This window comes from Condylura cristata, unplaced genomic scaffold, assembly GCF_000260355.1.
Source record: "Condylura cristata isolate star-nosed mole 26May11 unplaced genomic scaffold, ConCri1.0 scaffold00002, whole genome shotgun sequence".
Classification (NCBI taxonomy): domain Eukaryota; kingdom Metazoa; phylum Chordata; class Mammalia; order Eulipotyphla; family Talpidae; genus Condylura; species Condylura cristata.
The window spans coordinates 37,798,360-37,825,618 of NW_004567103.1; the positions used below are offsets into that span (position 1 = coordinate 37,798,360).

General features: G+C 35.4%; 1 protein-coding gene across 1 annotated transcript in view; it reads right to left on the reverse strand.

Moving 5' to 3' along the window:
- The window catches only part of PPP1R1C (protein phosphatase 1, regulatory (inhibitor) subunit 1C), a 94,504-nt gene that overhangs the window by 16,813 nt on the left and 50,432 nt on the right, over positions 1–27,259 (reverse strand). The window contains exon 4 of the mRNA XM_004674468.2: positions 24,537–24,597. Coding sequence (XP_004674525.1) covers positions 24,537–24,597 — 61 coding nt within the window. The remainder of the gene's footprint in view (positions 1–24,536; positions 24,598–27,259) is intronic.

Consider the following 27,259-nt stretch of genomic DNA (forward strand, 5'->3'; position numbering starts at 1 on the left):
TGTATGCATAAATAAATAAATAAAAAGCAAAACAGCTAAATATGAAAAAACAATACACAATACACAAGCAGTTATGATTAGTAAATACATAAACTATTTACCTAAAAGTGGCAACATTTCAAATTTCCTGGTAAAGTTATAGCTTTTTCATTTTGGAAAATGCACATCTAGCAATGCTCATGCTTAGGCTTCTAGCAATTTGAAATACCAAGAGAACTGCTTCAGTTGAAACAGTTAAGACCACAGTTGAGGACTAATATCCTCCTCTTGCTACCCTTTACAAGCTATTACTGAATGAGAGTGGTCTTTAAGTACTGGGCTTTCTATTCATCTACAACTTTAAACCAGAATTTTCTTCTTCTAGTCTTTCCCATGGCAGTATTTATTTGCTTTTAGGTTGAGATAATCTAAACAGCTGGGCTCTATTTCAGAATTGTCTGGCTCCAGCTGGATATGCATTTGGGGTTAAAAAAAAAAATCTCTTGTTCAGAGCTATATTTTCACTGCAATCACAGAATTTAGTTTACAAAATGAAGACATAATAGGCATTCCTGAACAAGGCTAGTTTGACCTGATTGTCCAACTAGATAGAAGAAAACCCGAATGCTTATTCATTCTTTTTCTAGCATTTGACATTGTCTCTACTAAAAAAAGTAGAGGTCTAGTTTCTGTTGAGACATTTTTAACAGTGTAAAGGCATTTAAATAAGAAATACTGTGTGCACCAAGGAAGGAGTCTGATTCTTTAAGGTCAAGTATGTTTATACCATGATTGCTACTCATAACTCTATTAGCAAATTAGTTTTGATTACATTAAACCAAACAAGCAAAGTTAAAGAAAGAACACATTACTAGGGAATGGAGACAAAACAATACTCAAAGTAGAGGAAATAGCTACATACCTTCTCAGTGTAGGAGGAATTGAAACTCTCAGTAAACTACCTGGTTGCCAGTGTTTGCCTAGTCTTGGGAAATCACGTCTATTCTTTCGTTATAGCTTCATTCTATGCCCCCATGACCAGGATTGCTACTTAGAAACTTGGATAAGTAAGCAGACAGATAAACACCACTTTACTGGGGGGTTAAGGATGAACATCAAAAATCCTTTCCGAAGATATGAATTTATATTTGCATGATATCATGGGATATACAAAGAAATATATACATAGACATATCTATTCATGGGCTTGGTGTACATATGTGGAGCTGTACATTTTAAGCCTTCAGTTTTTATCTTTATTTAAAATAAAAATAGCCTTTCCTGTTGGTAAAAAGTATCATTTGCTGTATTTCTCCCATTTTCACTATCAAGTTGATGTCATACCACATTAAGACAGGTATCGCAATGAATCCAGTTTTTTTCACTTAATGTTTTATAACAGTTGTTTTCTTCATGTCATGTTTAAGCACATTCATGAATTCAGAATTTTATAACAAGAGCTTTGAGCATTTTTATTTCTTGCAAAATTGGTACCAATTTATATTCCAATAACAATGTATGGATATTTCTATCCCCAAATTCTGACATGGTGTCTTTTTAAAGAGAATTCTGAATGTATGGGCTGTATATTTGGCATTTCTTTAATTATGAAGATTTAGTTTTTGTGTTTGTGGCACTAACACTTTTCTATAACATGTTTACACCTTCCATTCATTTTTCTTTTAAAGTATTAGCATGTTTTTTCCTTGATTAATGAAAATAACATTTTATCTTCCTTGTTCTCCAGCCTGCTACTTATCTTTCTATAATGTTTTGGTTTTCAGAATTGGTTTCTAGCGATTAAAAAGAAATTTTTTACCTTTTAAATTCTTACATAAATTTGTATTTGTCATAAATATATTTTGTAATTATATATTTCTCAACTCAGTATTTCATATGTATTAGTTTCAGGTTATTTTACAGTATAATTTTAATCTTTTTATTTTATGATTTATTGAGAGTTTTCTACATATTTATCAATAGGCTTTCACTTGACAAAACTCCACAAAACTAAAATAATACTGGAGGGCAAAGTAGACTAAGTATGTGTGCTATGTGATCAGCTTTCTTATCTGTCTCTTTTCTGTGCTAAAACAGTTCCCTGTGTGGCTTGCTTCAGTATAGTTTGCTCACTGAAGAAATATCAAATATTTGAACTTCAAGAAATATAACTGGGGTCAATTCTGTTAATACAGTCAAAACCAGACAGTTGCCTTAGGCAGCAAAATCATTCCATGCATTAATTCTTTGGGGACTGTTTTAGAATGAGAAGCTAGAGGCAATAAAATACAAGATATTTTCTATTTGGTCTAAAGTGAATTGAACCATAATTTAATTATCTTTTATAAGTGTCATCTTTAGCACTCATCTTCATGTTTATATTCCATGGGGCACTGAGGTAGTTACATAAAATTCTGATGAACATTTTAGAAAACAACCTTTATTAACTAGCCATCTTTTACAACTAAAGGATGATTATTCAAAACAATTTATTTTTATTGGTGAAAAGTCTGTTTATATTCATAGAGATGACTGCATATAAGGGAAAACTTGCAAAATCAAACAGGTGAGAAAAAATATTTTTTACTTTTCACCTAATTATCAAATTCTGTCCATTGGAAGACATACACCAAAAACTTATTAATGACTAGAAAAATTAAAATTTAATGTTATTTTCATAACTTGATTTTTTGTAGCCTTTTAACAACCTGAAGAACTTAAGGGCTCTTAATATCAGTGACTCTTGGATCTATTAAAGCCTTCTTTAAAAATCCATTCTGCCTTGTTCCTGTCCCAATGAGTTCAGAATGTTTTAGGTTATAAATATTAACCCTGAGCACATGTCATATTCCAGTTGGGTCATATTGATTCTGCCCCACCATGGACTCCCACTGGGTGTCACCAGACTCCACCTTCTGCATTTTCTGTTAGGTATGTCTGGTGCTCTCAAATAGGTCCTCCAGAGACCAACACAAAGATTTGTTTGGGGTAAAGTATGAAAGAATATTTTTTCTCCCTATATTATGCTGTACCTGATTACAAAGATACCAAGTAATATTGCTTAGGCCTTTACTGTCCAACAGCACCTTTACTAAAACAACTATTTCAGTCTCTTAGTTTCTTATATTTCCCTTGGTCTTATTTCTATTCCTATTGCTGATATTGCCAGCATATATTCAGCACTGCTTTGGCCCTTATTCCTCTAGGATTCAAGCACAGGGCCAATGGAATTGCAATGCAAGAAACAAGTCTTGGGGCAGAATGGACCTTAAGCTTAGTATCAGACCTCCTGATGTCTAAGGCTCAGCTTACCAGGTCACACTGACCCTTCAGACAGCTGAGTCCTTTCATCCTTCAGAGCATAACATGTGGCATTTTATGCCATAAACATGCGTTTGCTTTAGAGACAATGCATCATGGTTTTGTCTGATATAATCCGAATTCCTAAAAAACATGGGAGAGCTTTGCTACAAAAAAGTGTTCTTAACTGAATCTCCTCTGGTCCTCTAATCACCACTCATGGCTTTAAAAACAAATGATTTTCAATATCACAGGCATACATTTCTCTGTTGCTCTGTGGGTGTATTTCTGCTCTTCGCATGGCTACAAAGAAAATTCCTAATTGGCAAATAAGTTTCTTTTGAGCAAAAACTATATGAGTCTTTAAGGGCAACACCATTGTCAGTAAAGAAAGCTATGAAGCTTGCTCAAATCTCAAAGTAATATCCTGTATTTATTTCTTTGAGCTATTTTATTTATAAAGAGCACAACATTTTTTTTTTTTTAAAGTATGTGTTGCAGTTAGAACTTTGGGTCTTTTTTTTTCCATTAACAACAAAATTTCTGACCACAATTCTCCCTGAGAATTACGAATCATTATCTAGGGAGTTGGTGATTCACAAAATAAAACATGAAGCCATAGTTAAATATCACACCCTTGTAGGATGTGAGTGTGTGGGAAGAGCTGTCTGAGTGGTTTTTTAACACACATAGAAGACTCATAGAGGACTCAGTCATTGTTATTTTTGCAAAGTATAGTCACTAGTGATTGCACAGTATTCTTAAAAGTCGTCACCAGGCCCTCCCTGGTGGCACAACAGGTTAGGATGCAGCACTGCAAGTTAGCGGCAGCTGCTTTAGTGAGAGCTCCATCCCTGGCCCCAGAGGTGACCCACATGGCACAGCAGACTTTTCCTCAGTAGTGCACTTTGTTGACCTGCCTGTTCTGCTCCCCACTCTGTCTCTGGTGAAGCCTCTGCCCGCCCCCACCTCTGCCTTGCACCCCCTCTCTGTATGCATAAATAAATAAATCCTTTTAAAAAAAGTCATCACCAGAGGTTCTACAATATTACCTCTATTTTACCCCTGCTTGTTGTAGCTCAAAATTAAGGGTCTTTCTATTCACTTTACTGAGTGATTACATTCCCCTTATCCAATGTTCTTCAGAATCTCAATATTCAATAGGTGTGAATATATGTTGACTACTGTAGCATTAGGAATATAAGGTTTTCAAGAGTTTCTATGATAATATTCTAATGCTTTCTGTCCAGATAACTCAGATAAATTCTACACTTGTAATGATGTCTTTGAAAGAACGAAAACAGACTAAGCATACCCCTTAGTTTTCATCTAAAAACAGAGACTGGAAAAAAGATTATATAATACTGTTAGCCACAAAATATGGAGTGCTTACTCTATGCTATTTAATTTTAAGTACTTTATTTAGATAAGGACAATACAGAGTACAAGGCTCAGAAAGAGAGCACCCTTTGCCTAAACATTTACCTAACAGTTACTAATAACTCAGAAGCCAAGTTCCTAACCATGACACACACTGCCTTCCTAAAATGCAGCACTTGAAATGAAATGAGGCAGCAACCAAATAGGTACAAGAATTTGAGAGGCTATGAGTCAAAATGATTCTAAAATTATATCTATTAACATTTACAGCACATGTACTAGGAACATAGGACTATGCTAAAACATTTTACATATAATTTTCTCATTTAATTTTAATGACAACCTTATAGGTAGATATAATTTCAATCTGCAGATGATAAATTGTCATCTGAAGGATAAGAGAATTTAAATAACTTTCTCAAATTCTCATTTTACTAATAAAAAACTAAGGCTGAACTGTAACTTGTCTGAGAGAAACCACCTTGGTCTACATTTCATAGATCAGAAATATAGTAAAACCTTTTTTTTTTTTTTACCACCTCAAAGCTTCACTTTGCTCTATAATAGAGCAAATTTACACAAGAATCATGAAGTAAAACCACTTCATCTAATATTCATATTTTCAATCAAATTTTTAACTATACCTAATGCCTGAATTAAAGGAAATGCAGTCATTTTTCTACTCTTTAAAATATACACATGTGCATCCCCATGTGTATATATGTTTATCATGATTTATTGTGCGACCATACTGTGTTATTTCTCCTCTGGGTAGATGTCAGAGACCTGACCGGGAAAAGGAAAAGTGAGAATATAAAAAGTGACTTCACTGAAGGTATACTCTATAAGACCAAGTGGTTGATTAGATAGGACAACAAAGAAAGAATTATAAATGTTGTTCAGACTGAGTCTTGAGAAATGAGACATAGGGCATTGGGTCGGTTATGCCATTTAAAAGAATATGAGAATCCAGTGGTAAAAATAAAAGCAGTTTTAGATTACTTTAAGAGGCAGTGGGCCATGGAGCTAAACTATTCATTTGATACTCAGAATTAGGCATCAATAACTTGGGGATAAAAAAGTCTGAAATGTAAGCGGAATTTTAGGCTATATATTAGTTATGCCTCCCTAATAGAGGCATCGTTCTAGTAATTTTTCATCCTCAAAAACTGCTTTATGAGGTATATAATGCGTTGAATAGTTTGCCCCTAAAACCCAGGTACACCTGTATACTCACAATGTGACCTTATTTGAAAAGAGAGTCTTTGCAGATGTAATTATGATGAAGTCATAACAAATGAGTTATCCAGTCTCCTCAAACCGATGATGGGTGTCTTCAGAAGAGGAGAGGACACACAGACACAGAAGTAGAGGCCACGTGAAGAGAGGTGCAGCACTTGGAGCTATGTGCCCTCGTGCCAGTAACAGCTGGAGCCACCAGATTGAGGCAAAGGGGAGGAAGGATTCTTTCCTATAGTCTTCAGTGGAACAAGGTCTGCTGATACCCACATTTCAGTCTTCTGGTCTCCTGAACTATGACAGCAAAAATTTCTGTGGTTGTGTCAACATATCTGTGTTGTTAAGGCAGTTCTTGGAGACTAATGCAAAGAGTACACTTTCATGTCAACATTTTATAAGTGAAGAAAGTAAAACACAGATGAGTCATCTTATGTACTCTTTTAAGGTCAGACATCTAAGTACAGCTGAAATCCAAGCCCAGATTTTCTGACTTCTGGTTTTTTGCATTTACTTATTACCTGTAGGACTCTATTATTACTTTTTTTTTTTTATTACCCAATGGTAAAGAGTGACCTAGTCTGTGTACACAGAACTAGAGAAAGCACATTTCCTGGAGGCAAATTGTTACTCGGAAGATATAAATGTTAGGCTCAAACCACTTTTCCCTATCTATTTGATTATAAAATCACTGCTTACTGTCTTTTCAAAACCCAATATGGTAAATATGACACATTTATTATACACTTAGCTAAAAGAACTATCAAAGACATGAATGTATTTGTAATAATCTATGTTAAAAGTCTACAACTCATTAGCTAAACCCTCTCCCTCAGTAAAGCTGGTTACTTAGCTTCTTTTAGAGTTTTGTTTAATAGTTTCTGGCACCTACATCTCTAGAGGGTCACTAGCTACATTTCTGGTCTTATAAAAAATAAATAAATAAGATTGAATTGTATATTGTGTCACTATGATAAAGATAAACCATAATTTCTTTCAATACCATCTACACATTTTATATGATTGCACACATATTATGTGACCATATTTTCAGAACTTTTGGAAGTGAAATTATTTCTCTTCAATACTCTGGATAATTTGGTTGGGGTACAAACCCAGATTTCTCAAAACAGTGTTAATACAAATTTGCTTACAGGCTAACCTCCACCCTTATTTTATTTAATCCTCACAATAACTCTGGAAATTTTATCTCTGAATTTATTTATTTATATGTATAATTTACTCAACATGGACTTATATATAGGGCATAATTTACTTAATAATATAGCATATTAATAATTATATATTGTAATATATTATGCATATAGTTTACATATATATGAAAGAGCAGCTGATAACATAGATGGAAGAAGCTACACGGATTTTACCTATCAGAGCTGGAATTTAATGTCATATTTTTCCTACTCATATCTTCTCTAACTGCCCTGAGTTTGTACAAATAAAGATGGCTACCAGTGCCATAAAGATGAGATACAGTGGATTTTAACTGGTTAGCTTGGAAAAAGATGGTCATTTCTTTACACCTTTCATTTGCCATCCCATTAGATGAAGGACACTGACAGCATCCTGAAACTTACTTTGGTAGGAGTTGCCCAGAAAAATAACCAGCCTATTGTTCTAGAGTTTTTAATCACACAAAAAAACATGATCATAGAAGCACACATAATGGTTGATGGTTAGACTGAGAGTAGCAATGTAGCTCACTTAAACAGAAAAATGAGCTTTCTGTTGTTTATTCCTTTAGTTTAATTCCATTGCATACTTAAAATTTTTTCCTAAGAGGAGGCTCTGGTTCATAAACATTTCTACTAGCTCTTTTAAAATTGTATGAACCAGCAGAGGGAGCTATACAGTCACAAGCACTTTATTCTTTTTCAAAATGATGTAATAAGCACTGAATGTGAGTTGCTCACTGGTTTCATTGCCAATGAAGAAAATAACTGCCCCCCCTTCCGTATCCCCCTCCCCTCTTTCGCCCATATAGTGTTTATTTAAAAGATCAAAACACTCCTAGGGGGATCTATTGGCCAATTACCAGGGGGAGAACAGAACATTATTTACACAGTACAAACTGGAGTGGCTCCACAGGATCTGTTCTGGTCTATTGAGTAATTATATAATTATGTGAAAAAAAATATATTTATCTCAGAGATCAGAAGGGATTAAAATGTCTGTCTATAAAACTAGGGATGCTGATAGAAATGCAAAGAATTCTTTGGTTTGGCCTTACAAGTAAAACATGGGACATGTGGTGATGCAACAATTAATTAATCTTAATAAGATGAAAAGAAAGCTTGGCATGACAATAAGACCCTGTAATATTTACTTTGGGACTATTCTTCATTGTTAATTTCAATAAATTGATATGTCAATTAAAAATGATTTGCATTAAAATTAAGACCATGATTCTCTTCTTTTTCTTGACCCAGCTCTTAGAATTTATATCTTATTCTAAAAAAATAATAATACTTTAAGTGCATGGTGCTTCAAGTTTTTCAAAACAAATTACTTCATGTATGGTTGGTTAAATTATATGAAGCTTGAAACATATTTTGCCTTGTTGTTAGAATTCTTTGAGGTGAAATTTTAGCTTTCATTACATTTGGTTTTAGTTTTCATTTAGTTTGGTTTTAGTTTTAAAGTGGTTTGAAGTGAATAATCATACTGTACTTTTTTTATTTGAAAGTAAAGTTATTAAGCTTTCATAATTCTAAGAGACCTCTTCATAATCAAGTAATATAAAATATTATTTAAATAATAATCCAATGACAATTTGCACACACTCTTTAAAGAACACTCAAAGTAAAATTAGTTCCATTATTGTTGTCTTTCATAATGCTTAAGATGAGTAAAACTGATGCAAAGGAGTATGCAGAGATCAACATTATCAAATAGGCTAAGAATTTTTGGCAAATAAATCTATCTGCTATACTTCTTTATGCTAAGATTTACAGGTGTGTTGCTTAAATCCCATTGGATTACTTAATAATTGAAAAAATACAATGTTGAAGAAAATAGCATGAACAAGATACTACAGGCATACATAATTAGGAAAGATCAATAGAAAAATATTTTGAAGGAAATTATTGCACAAGTGCTAATTAATTATTGTTTGGAGGGGGAATTACATCAAGGAGTAATGATCCAGGTAGAGGTGGGCGACTAATATTACATCATGGAAACCTGATCATTCAGTGGTAATTTTCAACACATGAAATATATTAATTTCTCACTGAGTTATTGTAAGTTGAATCAAAATTAATTATAGAAAGCAGCAGTGATATTAATATGATAATATTTAGAGTGATAACAGAGATCATCAAATGGACCCAAAATGGAAACTCTTATTCCTAGAATTCTCAGACAAGATAATTTTACATGTAATAGACATAGAATTCTGCATGGTCAGAAGTCAACAAGAACTTAATATTAAGAGAAATATTTCTCTAAGGAGCATACCATGGAAAAAAAGTTCATTAATATTATAACTATTTTACTATATTCTCTGATTTGTCCATAAAAAGAGTACCTCAGTGTGGTTTTCTGTGATAATGACTATGGTAATTTGGCTTAAGAGTTCACCACTCCAAAATGGAAAGTGAGAATACCTTCTACTGTCTAAGGTGACCCTTTCAATGTTCCAAAACAGATAAAATTCCCTATAGCGAATGGAAGGTATCTTGGGAAATAGTATTTGGCTTTAGATTTTTAAGAAAGAATTTAAAGCAAACTTCTGTTGCATGTAGGAGGTGATGTGTTGATCTAGGCAGAATAACTTAAGTAGGAAAAGTTTGTTTCTATCCTTCCAAATGTCCTGAAATGACAGTAACATCAGTTTATGAACCACTGAGCTCAAGGCCATTATCCCCCATTTCTGTAATTTTACACCCTCAGTAACCCAGAGGCTATGGTAGAAGATAGTAAGAATGGACATCAAAGGTTCACTTAAAAAAAAGAGAGAGAGGGAAATTGCATTTGCATGTTCATTATAATATAGAGTACAAACCATATTCAATAGAAGAAAATCTAAAAAAGACTATTATGTAAATTCATTCATTATATACTTTCACACCCTTCCTTTTAAAACACATGATAAAAGTAGAACAACTTTTTTTTTTTCATTAATGACTCTAGATTGCTGTTTTCAATGACAGGCTTTCTGGAGATGTTCAGCTTGGCCTTCCCAAGATAAGTCTCTGGCATATGCACAATCTACACTGGAGATCACTTGAACATCTACACTGGAGATCACCTGAACATATACCATGACCCTAAATATTTAGAATTAAAATTGAGGGAATTAGGATTTTTATCAGAAAGGATTTAGGATTTTTATTAGAAATAATCTTTCTAGAAAATTTATTTTACAGCAAATAACTTTTATAAAAGAAAGTATCTATATGGCAAGGCAACATTTAGTTACATACAACTAGTTGTTTTTCCAGTGTGTCTCCTCTCCTTATCTTGTGACTACTCCTCTTTTGAAGCTCCAGATCCTATTCTATTCCTTAGATCAGGGCACCTATGTCTTTATTTTGCCCCATTATCTTTAGAATCTACATTTATATGGAGTTTCCATATGTATGCAATTGAGTATGTTCTTTTCTACTATAAATCTATCTGAAGTTAATTGGTTTAGCTAAACTAAACCAAGTTTTAAGAAAAACATGGAGAAGTGTGGAAGTTTTTTTTCTCTGTGCCTATATTTTGATCATCTTTGGTCCTGCACAGTGATATAGCTGCATAAATTTGCTTCTTCTCTCCATAGTCAGCTTTCACATCTCTGGCAGTATTTTATTTGTTATTTATACTGTTCACTTCTTTTTTCCATTTGCCTCTAGATTTCAGGGAGTAGAAAGACCAACAAACTTTTAAGAAGTAAATATTTAATAATCAATTGAGCAACAGTGTGGTTCAAAAGTGCAAACTCTTGAAGTTCCTTATCAATTCTATTCCAACTCTATTTAAAGATAAGATTGTCTTTTGGTTGTTATATAAAGATAAATATGTGAGAATCTTACATGAATATAGCTTCTTCTTGGGAGTCAATAATTTCGGCTTTGAAAATATGAAGTTCTTTAAGAGTGCACTGACTAAAATCTCTGTTAAAAACAGATAGCTTAGGCATACTCCTCAAAGGTAAGGAAAGCACAGTATGACTTCCACTGATAATTATATAGAAGGGATACAGAATATAGACCCTAAATGCAATTGTTATGTAATTTTTTAAAAGATTTATTTATCTGTGCATACAGAGCTGGGGTACTGGCCAGAGGTGCAGGGGTGGTGGGAGGCTTCACCAGAGACAGAGTGAGGAGCAGAACAAGCAGGTTGATGAAGTACACTGCTGAGGGGAGCAGCAGGGGAGAAGTCTGCCTCCCCATGTGGCTGGATCTGGCTGGATCCAACTCATGCTCAAGTGGCTTTAGCTTCTTAATGTTGTGCTTTAACCCACTGTGCCACCAGGGAGGGCCCTATTATGTAACTTCTACTTCATGGATCTAGTAATTTCTTAAAACTGTAACCTTTGGGAACTCTTACTTGACATTTTATCTCAATGACAAATTTAAAGCTGTAAACCTTCTTGCATACTTTTTCTGGGAGGGTTTAGAAATTGGAAGTTCATTTGCTTAAAATAGTACATGGCTCAGAGCTTTGCCCAAGGTTCAAATTTATCAAATCTCTCTATACTGACTGGCTGCTATCTCTGCTATGTCACAATAAGCACGCAATAGATAGTGCAAACCAAATCCAGCACAACAAAGTTGCGGGATATTTGGCCCGGAGATTCTACTAAGAAAGAAATTAATGAAATTGTTTCTATAATTATCTTGCAGACCAAACTACTTCTAAAGGTTTGGACAATAAGATTTTAGGGGCTTCCGTGGGTTAAAACAGCTATCAAACCATTGCCAGCTACTGCAGTGTGATTCCATTCCCAACTCGCCAGGGAGCTGACCCCCATGGCACAGCAGCCTTCTCCTGTCTTGCCTGCTGCTCCCCTCAGTAGTGTGTTCAGTAAATCTGCCTATTCTGCTCCCCACTCTATCTTTGGTGAAGCCTCTCACCCCTGCCCCGCATCTCTGGCCTACACCCCAGTTCTTGTATGCATAAATAAATAAATCTTTAAAACATAATAAGATTTTAAGAGGGAAAATGTTTAGATAAGTTTTATAAACAACACAAGTATTTGTTTCACTAATAATTATTCACCTTATCTTGACATTTTTATAACACATTTCTAACTGGAATTTCATTACTTTATTACAGAAGATTATAAGATGAGTATTTCAAATTCTCACAAGTGATATTTAGAAAGTCTACATGCTTTAAAGAAAAGGAAAATGAGATTGGTGCTAGCAGTTTAGCCATTCTTAAGTAAATAGGAGCACTGGAAACAGGACTGAGGCAGGAAAAATGTGAGGCAGACTAACTCTTAAAAACTCTGAAAAAAAAAATGTGTTCCTTCCCTCCTCCCCCAGTATTTTCAGAGCAATCAATAGTAGACAGTAACACATCAAGAAATTGTGAAAATTACCTCAGTATGTACACTCCACCCTTTGTTTGGAATTCAGCTCTCAGGTCTCTGCAAATCTTACTCCTCCCACAACTAAGGTTGACATTGATTTTTCTAGAGTCTTCACTGTCACTGGGTGAGCTAGTGATTTTCTCATCTACATTCAAATACCATGGTCCATGTCAATCTTCAGGAATTTACAGGTTTTTATTTATTTATTTATTTATTTTTACATAGCTTTCATTTTCTACCTAAATACATTTTTCCTATGAACAAGGACTGCATTTAGCTCACCCTGAATAAAAGAGCCTAATATGTGATCTGATAGAGAGTAAGCATTTTTATGTGTTTGCAGGATGACTGAATGAGGGAATAAAATATATATCTGACATTTATAATTTTTTTTTCAATTTGGCTAATATTAGCATTAAACTCATACTTTTAAATTTAAAAGATTAGATGCTCACTGATTCAGCAATTATGGAGATCATTTTGCAATACAAACAGAAGACGACTACTAGAAGATAAAGAAGACGTTACTCTGTCTTCAAAGAATTCAGTCTAGCTAGAAGGGATTAAAGATGTGCACAAATAGATATGTGTAATGTGCTCTGAGTCTCAGATTAGCACAGATCAAAGAACTGAGAAGTAGAGGGAACAGAAAAAGAACTTCCATGCAAATGAAGCTGCAAAAGAAACACACAGGCCAGGCCCACAGCCACATGTCATTGTCAAAGAACTAAGTGCACGTCAGCATTGCTACAGCATGAAATAAGAGTGTTGCAGGAGGTCACAGGAGGCAGTACAAGACAAGTATGAGGGGCCAGATCTTAACCAGTCCTGCACATTATTTCTAGACCTGTATTCTAAAGGATTGGTGCACATTTGAAGGGTTATAAAGCAAAAAGCCAGTGTCGAAATTATGTGATTAGATGTAAGGAGTATAGGGGAGATGGATTAGAAAGAGACGAGATTAAGGGTAAATTAGGTTTGAGTACAAAATTATTACTTATAAATCTATAATATGCATTTAAAATACAAAAATAATGATTAAAAGCAAAGGAATTAAGCCTTCTGTAGAAATTTTGTATAAAAAAATCTTCCACTAAGGATCAAAAACGGGGGGTGGGGGAGGGAAATGCACCAGATTATGGTGATGGCACACGGGTGACTTGGTGATGGGAAACCCACAGGGATTACAATTGAGATGGAAAAAAAATGTACAAAATGATGTAAAAATAAACTTTAGTAAAACGAACAAACAAAAAACCAAAAACCTAAAAAAAAATCTTCCATTAAAAAAACTTTCCATTAATTTACAAGGCTGCAAAACATCTTATCCATTAGTGTTTCAGAGGGATAATGCTACATCGTCAGCATGCTAAGATGTACACGCTCCACTTTAGTAATGCTAATGGAAATTCCAGGAAGGAAAAACCAGGCCTAACCAGCAGATGAAGACTTTATGAGCTTGCCTTCCTTCATTTAGTAGTGTTCCCTGATTTTTCTGGGATGAGATTTGCATTACCCTCTTTGCAGAAGTGGAATTAATAGTAGGGTTCCAGGCTTCTTGGAGATTAGCTGAATTAAAGCTGTAATTTGAGGTTTTCTAGAAATGGCTGATACTACAAAGACTAGGGAGGGAAATATGCAAATGAGCCTGGAGTGTCTTATAGTACTTTTAAAACGGAATGAAACACTTCCAAGCTTTGGAAAGGGATGTCTATATAGTCCATTAGTGGGATCTGTTTAGATCTGGTGTGGTAGCAAAGGTCTTTGTGATGATCCAGGCAGGACTTAACTGTGAACATAATAGCATCCTCTTAAATGCTTTGAAAGCTATATGAGCAGGAGCTGTGTGGTACACATTTCCTTGACAGGGTCTGCTTTACTGTCTAGACACATGTGCAAACACAGCCACTCCTTTTATAATCTGAAAGTAGTTCCAGTCTCCTCTCCCCTGTTCTCTGCCCCTGGCCTAATATAGGTCTCTTCACATCCCCTGATAACTCTGTATGGGACTTCTGTTGGTTTAAGTAAAACCAACTCCTTCTTGTTTCTGACATACTGAGATTTTCCCATGAAAATTAAATAGGGTAAGTCAGTTGTTTAGGGATGATTTTAAAACAAGAGGTGGTCCATCTGCTGTTTGTGACAACAGATCCCCTACATTAGAGCCTTCTGTTCTAGAGACCCATAAGTCAGGAACAGACAAATGGACTTATGAATCAACTGAAAAGTTTCACTAGAAATTATTTAATCACAGATCCTGTCCCTGCATGATCCTATAAGACTTCCCCCTGTGCTGCCCTGATTGTATATATCCTGAGATGGTCCCTTGATCATGAACCCAGATCATGATGTCTACTCTTGAATAAATTTAATTTGGATTATAATTTGTCAGATTATTTTCCTACACCGAACCCTGTAATCAAGGACTTATTGTCTAGTTGTATATCATTTCCTCTAAACTGGTTCTCTAGATTGCAGACTTTACTCTTCATCTCTGCAATCATACACTTCAGTGCCCTTCTGAATACACAGTGGGGATACAATTATGATTGTGACTGTATATGTTAGTGCTTATACAAGTGAATCATTATATCATTTCCATATTTGGGGAAAAACGACAAAATGTCTTAATTTGTCTGTTCAAACCAAATGAAAAAGATTTTCTCTTCCCTTGCTTCCAAGATAAGAAATAATTTAAATAGCTGTATACTATTAATATTAAGGGCTATAATTAAAAAGATTATTTTTTAAAGATTTATTTATTTATGCATACAGAACTGGGGTACAGGCCAGAGGTGCAGAGGCGGTGAGAGCATTCACCAGAGACAGAGTAGGGTACAGAACAGGCAGATTGATGAGATACACTGCTGAGGGGAGAAGCGGGTGGGTAAGGAGAGGTCTGTCATGCCATGTGGGTCATCTTCCTGGTGGGGATTGAACTAAATTTTAAATGGATAAGCATATATAAAGAAATGGAGTAAAACTGACCAATAGGAAAAAGAATCCATGCTTTAGTGATGGGCTTTGAATTCACCTCTGACAGCAAAAAAAAAAACAAGAGAGAATACAAACAATTGTGACTACATCCAAATAGAGGTGTCCTGGTAAAAGTGTAAGTAGCACTACACAGGATTATGCAATTTCAAATTTGTGATTTAATTCCTTTCAAAAGCCTTTAGATCTCTAAACCTGACCTTCTAAGACAAAGCTATAAAGTCCTCTCACACTTGGAGCCCTCCCTGGTGGCACAACAGGTTAAAGAGCAGCAATATGAAGCTGGCCGCAGCAACCTCACCATGGGTTCAATCCCCAGTCAGGGAGGTAACGCACAAAGTGCAGCAGACTTCTCCTAACCCCGCCCACTGTTCCGAAACAGCATCCTTCAATCTTTCTGTGCTGCTCCCCACTCTGTTCCTGGTGAATCCTCTCACTGCTCCTGTACCGCTGACCAGTACCCTGGTTCTGTATGCCTAAATAACTTTCTTTTTAAAAAAAAAAAAAGCCACTCACATTTGTTACTATTTTCCTATTTTCCTCCTGCTTTACTCTTTCTCAATGTTGGTCTCAGAAAAAAAGTCATCTTAGTGGCTTTTAAGAAAAATACATTCTTAGATCGGTCTCCAACCTTCCTCTACCCTCTACATTCAGAGATATGAGGAAAGAGGAACATAAAATTTAGTGGAAGAAATTAAAAGAGAAGTGAAGGAATTAGATTTGGAAATAGAAACATTCTTGTTTTAAAAGACTTAAGAAAAAGTTGTATATATTTAGAATGTTCCTTGTTATCTAGAAATCTGTTAAAATGTTTCTTGGGTTGTATAAATAAGCTCCACCCTACACAATAAATAAATTAAGCCAGCACAAACAAAAAAGCCAAGCTTTAGCAAGTCGAATGTGCTGAATACCTGAACACCCACAGAGGGACAGAAATATTTTAAAAAAGAATACAGTGTGGAGGAGATGGCGGGATGAGAAACAAATAGATCTTTCTATCTTTGCTCCCTGATATTCAGTGTGCAGAGAGGGTAAGAACTGGTTGGTCAATACTTCTTGAGTGTTGTTTTTAATCACAGTTAGAAGAGGTCTGAAATCAGGGCAAGTAAATTAGTTATAAGTTGACAGAATCATTATTATTTTTCTTATGTTGGCTAGTTACAGAATAGATTTATAGAATATAATTCATGCTCAGTTTTCTGGCTAGAAGTATTTATTCTATTACTTTTGCAACCCCAAATTCACCATTGGCCATCGCTTTGTTCTCAAATATTTAATTTAAATAATACAACCTCTAAGTAAACTACTAGTTAACAGAAAAATGGAGGCATTGTTTTTGAGGAAAGGAGGTAGGTAATCTCAAGAAAAAGCCAGATTTGGTTGAAAAGAATGTGAAAGATCAAAGATTAACTCTACAAATCTACCTTTGATTGTTGTAATTAAAAGCCTCCCTTGTGGTGCAGTGGGTTAAAACACAGTACTATGATGCTAGAAGCAGCCACTTCACGATTTCGATCCCACCAGGGAGGTGTCCACATGGTGTGCAGCCTTCTCCTGACTCGTCCACTGCTCCCCTCATCAGTGTATTTTGTCGATCTGCCTGTTCTACTCCCCACTCGTCTCTGGTGAATCCTCTCACTGTCCCTGCACCTCTGGCCTGAACCTCAGTTCTGTATGCATAAATAAATAAATCTTTTTAAAAAAAAGTAAAGTGAATGTTATCGTGCTTAGTAATTCCCCTGTATTTCCAGGTATGTTTAACTCTTCAATTTCCACTGTTATGAATACAAAGCTCTTACAGATATTTTATTGTTCCTCAACTCCTTTTACCCACCTCTCTCTCTCTCCCATCATCATTCCTCTTCCACTGCAAGACTAGGTGGAAAGAGAAGGTGCACCTGACTGTCAAGCCAGGATTCAGTTACTCAAACTAGTCCCCACATGCTGTGTTCCTGTTCCAAGCAATCATTCTCTTTGCTCAAATTGTTTTATTTTGTCCCTATAGCAATCCTGTCTCACTTTGCCAGTGAGAGAGGAAAGGTAGGCTAAACTCAGTAACTTGCTGGAGTTGAGCAGTTAATAAATGATAGTGCTAAAGTTTGAAATTAATTTCTGCTCTCTTGTACCCCAAAGACCAAATCATGTTGGGCCCCATAAAGTTCTTCTATTGATCAACAGCTTCCACTAATTTGAAGATTATCTTTCAATAATTTTACATGTTACACCCTTGTCACTGTAATTTACCAACCTCCAAAACCACATTAGCTTTTTTATTGGGTCATTTTGAGTGATTTCCATCCCTGGCTTCTTGCATGGGCTACTTTCTTATAAAAAGAGGTCAAATTGAGATAAAATATCAAGATCATAGCATCAGTGGGAAAAATGTAGGTGTTACATTGCCACAGGCATTCAAATATCCGTTTGATATAACACACGATCAATCTCTGGACATTAAAATAAGAAAGATTTTCCTTTAAAGAAATTATGAAAAGGAGAGGAAGATGTATTTGAGGAGTTTGTTTTGCTATGCATTAAGAATGGTAATGTAATACTAATAGTCCCTGCTATACAAAGCCATCTTCAATCAGCGGCTTTGTTTCATGTTCAGAATTCCATTTAAATCAATAGCATTTGTTTTGCTCTTTTCAGTTAAAGGCAGTTTCAGTCCAGTAAAAGACACACACAAACACACACACACTGGGAGTGGAAATGAGTCAGCCATTTACTGTTTCAAGATTCAAATCTACTATGCTTTTCTGAAAACAAGATTCAAGCTATCCAACAATAATTTAATTGGCTGTTCTGTAAATTACATGGCTGACCATAATATAAACAGCAGAGAGGTGCACATGGGTGTAGCAGCTATCACTTTTCTGATCATTTTAAGAGCTTTCTACTTGAATCATCATAAAGCACCACATTGCAAAAGGTAATGGACAAATAATAGGATTTCTCTGTATACTTTTATTTCTGTTATGTTTGTGTATAAAATACATTATAAATTTATCTCATTCTACATTCTAAATGTCAGTACAATACATCTGAAGCTCAGTAAGATATTTAACAAAAACATTGATAGTTCCTCTGGTTTCAGTGGATGATGACTGGTTGGATGGTGGTATTCAGGGGATCGTTGCATTGTGATCAGAAGGAAATGTGTTTGCTGCAGGATTCTCTCTTAGCACTAATCTGTTTCAGACAAATTACAGATCTAGATAAAAATAGCAAAGGTAAGTATTTTCTCCATGGTTGATGCACAAATGAAGTAGCAAAAAATAGGATGAATGAATGAATGAATAGCAGAAAATAGAATAACGAGTCTATTTTCATAGACATGACATATTTGTGAAACAACCTAACTCTAATAAAAGATTACTCAGTTGGGATGACAGTGTTGTCTTGCTTTTGGTTTTAAAAAAAAGCTTAATTTGTAAATGGGGGGTGCTTGGTAAATATGGCTTAAAAGTAATACAAGAAAAAGTCTTAAAAGTCTTGAGTTTATAGTAAGTCCATTATTTGTCACCAATGTATATGGCTGCCAGAAAAAGCTAATAGGATTTGGATTGCATTCATCGCATTCAGTTATCTAGGATAAAAGAAGTAACAGCAAAACTGAAGCATCCACTCTGTTCTTCTTTGACTACATCTTCAATAATAAATTGATTTTGAATAATGCACCTGTAGAATGGTATAAGAAGGTGAAGCTTATTAGAATGACTGTTAAAGGACTAAATGGCAAGCGTAGCTGACATCAAGATCTTTTAACCTGAAAGGAAGGAAGTAAAGAATGAGATAAGAGCCTGGTAGATGTGTCATGAAATTTTTAAATTAATTTTTAAACAATTAATTTAAATTAATTGTTGTAATTGTTGTAACTTTTAAATTAATCACAAGTAATAAGACACGGGACAAAACTATTTGTCTAACATCTCAATAGAGCAAAGGGCTTTCGCTAGTCAAACTGCCCAGAAAGAAGGTAGATATCTTAAGGATTCCTTCAGCAACATTAGTGTGTAGGGTATATATATTTTTAATTATTTAAAGGTATATTGATAAGCATTGTTTATATCCCAAGTATATTTTAAGTCCTGCAGATGATAGAGAAAAGAATGGAATATTTCACTGCAGTTACATAGACAACTTCTAATTAGACAAAGACACTAAAATAATAATTGGTCATTGGAATTTCTTGCGATGAAATACTGTAGAGAATATTTAACCACCAATAAAGATTAGAATGGAGAGTTAAGAAAAGCTCCCTTCAGGAACTGACCTTTAAAGAGAGGGTTTAAATGATGATTAGGAATTAGCCAAATGAAGAATGAGGGAAATAAGGTAGCAGAGGACAAAATTCTTGAAGGAATGAATCAGAAAAATTAGCTTGATGTATTCTGAAGAGGGCAGAATGCCAGACTAGCTGGAACCAAGTGGGTGAGAAGCAGATTGGAGTCATAGAGCAGTAGGCTTTGAAAACTTTGCTCTGGAATAAAGATTTTATTCAAGGCCAATGGAAAGCTGTTGAAAGGATTTCAACTAGGAAATGACATAAAGCAGTTTTGTGTTTTAGAAGTTCACTTTGGCTCAGCATTGAAAACAGATGGAAAGTTAAAAGAGAATAACCAATTATGGAGGAAAAATAACCAATTATATCCTTAGCAAAGAAATGATTGTGCCTTGAAATATGGTGGTGGCACAGGAAATAAGAGAAGAGGGAAGGTAAAGACATACTAATGAGGTATAGTCCACAAGACCTGATGCTCCACTATTGAAAGGAATGAGGGAGATGAAAAGAGTCATTGGAGACTTTCAGAACTCAGCACCTAGGCATATAAAATTTGATTTCTAGTTCAGGGAAATAGTGGTGGAAAAGTTTATTTTATGTGAAACATATCAAAAGATTTTAATATATTATTAGATTATTTTCTCCATCAGGTAACAACCAGCAACACAAGAATGGCATGCAAGGTAGATAATTGGATAGTTTAGACTTGCAGCAATCCCCTGGAACTTTTGAATACCTTAGTCTACGCCAGGCTAAATATATTAGAATCTTCTAGCGAACATAGCCAATTTAATATGCTAAGCCTAGATGCAGTGGGAAAAATTCAATCATCACTGAATTTTGTACTTGAACACTAAAGTTGCACCTTAAGAACTTCAAGAGCCTACAGCTTTTTAAGTAGGAAGATGGACAAACTGAGTATTAAATGTATTATTACTTTCCGAGAGCAAATATGCTAGATGAGACATGAAATACATCTAAAGAAGAGAGACATATCTAGTGCCTTCCATTTATATTGCCAAGTGTGTATTATATGATGATGCCATCTGGCCACAAACTGACAGATCCAGGAATCAAGCCCTCATCAAAGGCAACCACCCAACCGCTCCAGCAGTCTATGAGAAGATGTTCTTAAGGGTTTAAAAACATTAATCTGCTCAATTGATGCGGCTTTCTGGATAGTAGCTAGTTTAATAAGTCCAAGTTTTGTTTTGACCAGAGACAAAGAGAGTGGGAAGAAGCCGAATTAGAAAACACCAGAAGCATCTGTATACGCAGGAACACAAGAGTTAAGGGAGAATTAGGCAGAGAAAGAAGTAAATATTACCTGCAGAAGAATTTACAAGTATGACAATTGGAAGAACAAGGCTCAAGAGTCACCCATTGCTGAGCAGATGAAACAGCTCATTCATTCAACAAGCATTTATTGAGAACTGCTTTTAGGAGGTAATTTAGTTGAGTCACCTGTGAGACTACAGGGAGAAGAGGAGTCCAAGAAAAGAAAGTGGAAATTACAAAGGCTCCAAAACAGGGATGTGTTTGTGATATTTAAAAAATAACAACAACAACAAAATCCATGAGACTGGACACCAGTGAACAAAGGGACAGCGTGAAAGATGAGGTCAAAAAGGGAGGTTGGCGCAGGTCTTGCAGGGACTTGTAAGTCATGGTGGGATGTTTAATTGACAGGAAGCTGGGATCACATTCTTGAGTTGAAGGGATTAGTCTAGCATCTCAGTGGATTATAAAGAGACAAGAGCAGAAGCAGGAAGACCAGTAAGAAGGCTACTTCAGTAGCTTGGGCAAGAAAGCAGTAGCTGTGGAAGATATGGAAAATCATCACACAACGGATTCAATTTTAATTAGAGCTAACAAGAGTAGTGGATTGGCTAAGGGAGAGGAAATGGGGTTACTCAGAAATTTTTGTTGACAACTGCATACAATTTTTTGAGAATGGGAAACTGAAAAAAAAAAGTGACAATGAGTTTGGTTTGGGACATATTCCATTAGAGAACTTACTATCAATCAAGTAAAGAAATTCACTGGGCAATTGAAAATGAGAATCTGAAGTCTAGGAACTGTACTAGAAGTACAGATACAAAATTGGGAGTCATCTGTAGAGTAAGCCTGACAGAATGTCTGTTAAAATGGTTTCCTCTGCTCTATTTCTTCCTTTCTGCACCTCATATAAAGCCCTCATCTCAAGAGGTATCCTGGACATGCCTCATTTTCCTGGGTAAAGAGCATTCCAGGCAGAGAAAATGGAAAGTACAAATGTTCTGAAATAGAAAAATTGGAGGTGTTTAAAAAGTAGCACAACGGCCTGAGATTGTATCCCAAAGAAGAAGGGGCAGCATAAAAGACGAAGTCAAAGAAGGAGGTCTGGGGAACCCAGGAGTATCACAGTAACTGCAATAGGGAACAGTAAACGAATGTAGCAAGCAGGAGAGTAGTCTGTCTGTGGATTAGTTGAAACAGCATAGATGGATGTGGCATCTTCCTCTTCCTCTGCCACTTTGACTTCTGTAACCAATAACTTTTCACCGCCCAGTAAAAGAAATTAGGAATTTGCTGATTATTTGCTTCTGTTCTGTTTTGTTTACCAACCAGTTGTTCACCGGCTCCCTCATGATGCTCTAGCTGGTCTTTTCATCAGAGTGATTTTTTTTTTCATCATATATGTTCTCTTTTGCTCTCCCAGTAAATTTTTTTAAAGATTTATTTATTTATGCACACAGAACAGGAATACAGGCCAGAGGTATAGGGGCAGTGAGAGGATTCGCCAGAGACAGAGTAGGGAACAGAACAGGCAGATCAATGTAGTACACTGCTGAGGCAGGCAGTGAGTGTGAGACAGAAGAGGTCTGCTGTGCCATGTGGGTCACTTCCCTGGCAGGGGATCCCACTCATGCTGCAGTGACTGCAGCCAGCTTCCTAGCGCTACACTTTAACCCACTGTGCCACCAGGGAGCGGAGGAGGGCCCTCCCAGTAAGTGTTTGTATATTTAATAACAGGTTTTCACTGCAATTTGAAGAATTATACATTCAGAGCAATTGCTTTACTATATTTAGCACTTTACTAACATTTCCTTGTTTAAGTTAGCATCTCAATGACCTTTCTTAGCTAATTCATCTTTCTTAGGATTGAAGAGTCTTACTGTGCTCTTCACATGTTACCATTGTGATCACTATATGTTGCCATTGCTCAATTTTCTCTTGAAATATTCACTTATAGTTCTCAGGCACAGGTAGACTGAGTTAAACACGCAGATTTAGCTTTAATTTTTCTTTTTTCAGCAGCAAGAGACTTAACCTATTTGCTGGCTGTCGTGAGGAAATTAGTGGCTCATACTACTATCCTAAAATCTTTTTAAAGCATTACTGTGCTTTCGTGAGTTTTTAACTAAAATGGTTAGATGACTGTCATTCTGTGGCCATCTCAGAGAGCTATACAGTTATATGGTTACATGCCAAAATACGCAATATGACTAACTTTCCTAAATGTTTGGATCCCACATTCTTATGATACTTTGAGCTAAATATAACAAAAGTCATGAGCCCCTGGGGCCTTGCTTTTAAGATTGTCCTTTAAAAAAATACTATTATTATCTGAGGACATGAGAACAGTACTACTTTATTTAGTTAATTCAACATAGATTAGAAGAAATCATTAAGTAAGGGACCCTGCATTTTCTTGTTGCCTGCGTATGCCAAAACTGATGTGACTTAAAAGTACAAGATGACTCACAACAGGGAAAATTTCTCCAAAGTGAAGGCATTTATTGTCAAAGAGGGATGCTTGGTGGCCTCAAAAATTGCCCTGGAATAAGCTACAATGCTGATGACTGCATTATTTACTGCACTCTTGTGAACATGCAAGTGTGGTATTTTATAGCAGCACAGGAAGGAATTTACTGAAAGTAGCTATTAATGTATTCATTTATATTCCCTCTCCCCAAAAGACCCCAAATCTAGGGAGAATACAGAGTGGAAAATTTCACTACCAATTTAGACATCTCTACAGACTCCAGAGGAAGCTGCTCAGCTGGCCTCTCCTGTAGCTGAAAACTGAGCTGGATGACTAAACAATGAGCCGCTGGCCCAAGGGCCCGGAGCACCAGACTGGAACATGAGCTACTGGATTGGACACACTCTGCTTCATGTCAGGAACATTTTTGTGTGAGAAATAAAAGAAGCCTTTCCTAGAACTGATGTTGGTCAAAATTCTGATGCACTTAAAAGTTCTTTTGGCAGTTCCAATTCGAGGGGGAAATTCTGGTAAAATGCCAGAATCTCAGCATTCTTAATTGTTATTTCAGCAGCTGCTACATGTATAGCTAATAGTCATTTGATTGGGTTTCTTAGAGCTGCTCCTGACACAGGCAATGAGGCAACACTTTTCATTAAATCTGTCCAAAATTCATGTTATTCTACTTTGCTTAAACTAAGACAAAAAATGAAAAACATCTGTCAATACTGGCAAGGGTATTTAGGGAGTCTGGAAAAGTCCCTCAGGAAAAAAAAAATATGTAAGGAAAGTTAAAAAAAAAAAAAAAAGGTAATTATGTTGGAAAACCTGAATTTCCAGACTGAGATTCTGAGATATCTCCAATTATCCCTTCTCCAGCTACCTGTTTTATTTTCAGTGGAACTAAGTTATAAATGAATATAGTATCCTAATTAAAAAAAAGTCAGATTGTTGAGTTGTAGAGTTGAAAACAGGCGCAGCGTACAATCAAGCGTAAGCTCTTGAGAATAGTTAGCCATCCAAGAACTTAACACTCACAAACACCCCACACAGTACCTGAACAGTACCTTTCATGGCAGGTGGTGTGTACACGCTCTGCTTCCTTTGCTTAGGAGACGCATTCTGTGCCTGTGGACAAAGAGTAAAGATAAGTCTTCTGTTTGATACACTGTCAGCAGCCCTGTGAGGGAAAGAAACACCCTGCCATATTTCAAAGTGTTTTCTGATTCCTCCATCATGAGCTAGAACTTCAATTAGTGAGACAATACATACATATTCATCAATTCCAGTCTTAAGAGATATATAAATCTATAGGTTCTATTTTATTTTACCACAAAGCTTTCCATCCATTACCATCTTGAGATTGTTCTTTTTATTTTCTGTGAACTGTTCAGTTATTTTTAAAAGAAAGAAAAAAGGAGATACCAATCTTTCCATTTGAAAAAAACCTAAGTGCCAGGATAAAGTATATACCGAAAGATGTGTCTACGGAGCTACTATACCTGTTCACAGGATTTCTGAAGATAGAAGAAATTATTATCTGAAGAGATAAGGATCCTGGGTAAATAATGCCAATATAAAACCCTCTGGAATCGATACATGTAATCTAACATCTCATTTACTTGGAATTGCAATGTTAACATAATATTCTTTTCTATGTTCAAAAGATAAGTCCTTTTTTGACAAAACTTCTATATAAGGCTCTTACTGAAGCACTGTAGTTCAGGATTAAGTTACTGAAAGGTATTTTTGATAAAATTTGGACACAGGAACATATTTCAGTGTCAAAACCACAAATAATTATATGTCTAGCTAGACATATATAGTGTAATTTACTAAATAATAAAATGCATAAGTGTATCCGTGTGTGTGTGTGTAAACTCCCTTTCAATACTACTATGTTAAAAACATATGTTTTTGTCAAAAACCTCCTTTCCATGGTGTGCCAATTTATATTTCAACATGTCAAAGGTAAGGGTCTTAATCAGTGAATTTCAACTCTCAGGAACAATTTTCTTTGCTTTTAAAAGCTCAAGTATTAATAGTTAGGAGAGATTGTTCTGGTTTTACACTTCGATATTATGAGAAACACAGCGAAGTTGAAAAAAAATAACAACCAGAAACTCTTTCATGCATAGAACTTAAGGCTTCTTTCTTTGTGCATGGGTTTAAATGCTCTCAAGAATATCATCAAGATATTGATATTTACCTGATTAAAAATTAACTATTAAAATAATAATTAAGAACTATATTCCAGAGACATTTTATGGGGGTGTAGTGGGGAATGGGATCAAAAACAGTGGAGGGAGGGAAGTGTACTGGACTATGGTGATGGCACACGGATGATTTGGTGATGGGAAGCCCATGGTGATTACAACTGAGATGGGAAAAGGCACAAAATGATGTAAAAATAAACTATTATATTATTTTTTAAAAAATAGAAAAAAATCAAACTATTAAAGAGCACAAAATTCAGCCAAACAGATGCTAAATCCATATCAACTAACAAACAGCATAAGCAAATTTCTCTACAATAGAATGATTAGAATGGTTCCCAATATTTGCAGTCCAATAGAATGGTTCCCAAATATTTGCAGTAAAGTGCAGACAGGCTAACACTTAGTCTACACTCATGTTGAACGTGTAGATGATGGAGATTTCTGGGGTGTCTCTACTGGATTTGGTCACATATGCTTGATTCTGAGAAACAATCACTTCCAAGTATTACTTATGTATTTACTTATATATATATACATGTTCAAAGTTTAAAAGGAAAATTGTTTAGTAACATAGAAGTAAAACTAATTAATAAAAATTACTTAATTTTTAACAGAGCACAACAAAAGCAAAAACAAACAGACAATTATAAACCAGAGATATCCTTCAGGGGAGGTTGGGAGGGACAGGGATAGGAAGGAGGGAGGGGAGATCATGGGGGACTGTGGTGGTGATGCATGGGTAAATTCAGTAAACACTGTCTGAAAATGCACAGTAATGTAAATAGATATATAAATTAATAAATTTAATTAAAAAATGCACAATAATGTAAATAGATATACAAATTAATAAATTTAATTTAAAACAAAAATGACAGAGGTTTAATGATTAAAAAAGATTAATTTTTTTAAAAACACAAGTGTTGAATTTTCACTACATTGTCATATTTACAATCTTAAATTAAATTCTCAAAGACATCATTTACTATTTTGCTCTTTTTTAATTCTCTCCTGAATATGGAAGAATGCCTACTCATGTGACCACTGGAACTGAATATTAAGTCTGTATGCATCCTATTCAGTATTTGGGCCACTATTGGGTGCAATTTTACTCACTTCCTTTAGTCTATATATTCTGTATTATTAATTCTCCCATTCTCTCTCCTCTTCCCTCCCTCCTTCCTCCTTTCCTCCCTCCCTCACTCCTCCCACCTCCCTTCCCTTCCTTCTTCACTCCTTGCATTGAGATAAGATTGTTTATAATTTAGGATAATATGTCCATACCTCCTCAGATATATGTGGTCATACCATACCCTCTACTATATTTTAGATTTCTTTTATCTTTACTATTATATGCATACGTAAAGACTTTGACCCAGGATCTGCTCTTGGCTTCACATGCCAGTGGACCCTAAAACTTCTAGCTCCAAAATTTCAATATTTTCTAGTCCCAGTCTTGATGGCCAGCTACAGCTAGTCACTAAATTGAAATGATCAATACTGTATCTTGCCACTAAATGCAATTGTTTATTCTGGATGTTTTTTCCAGGGGTTAGGTTTTCATATGTAATGGA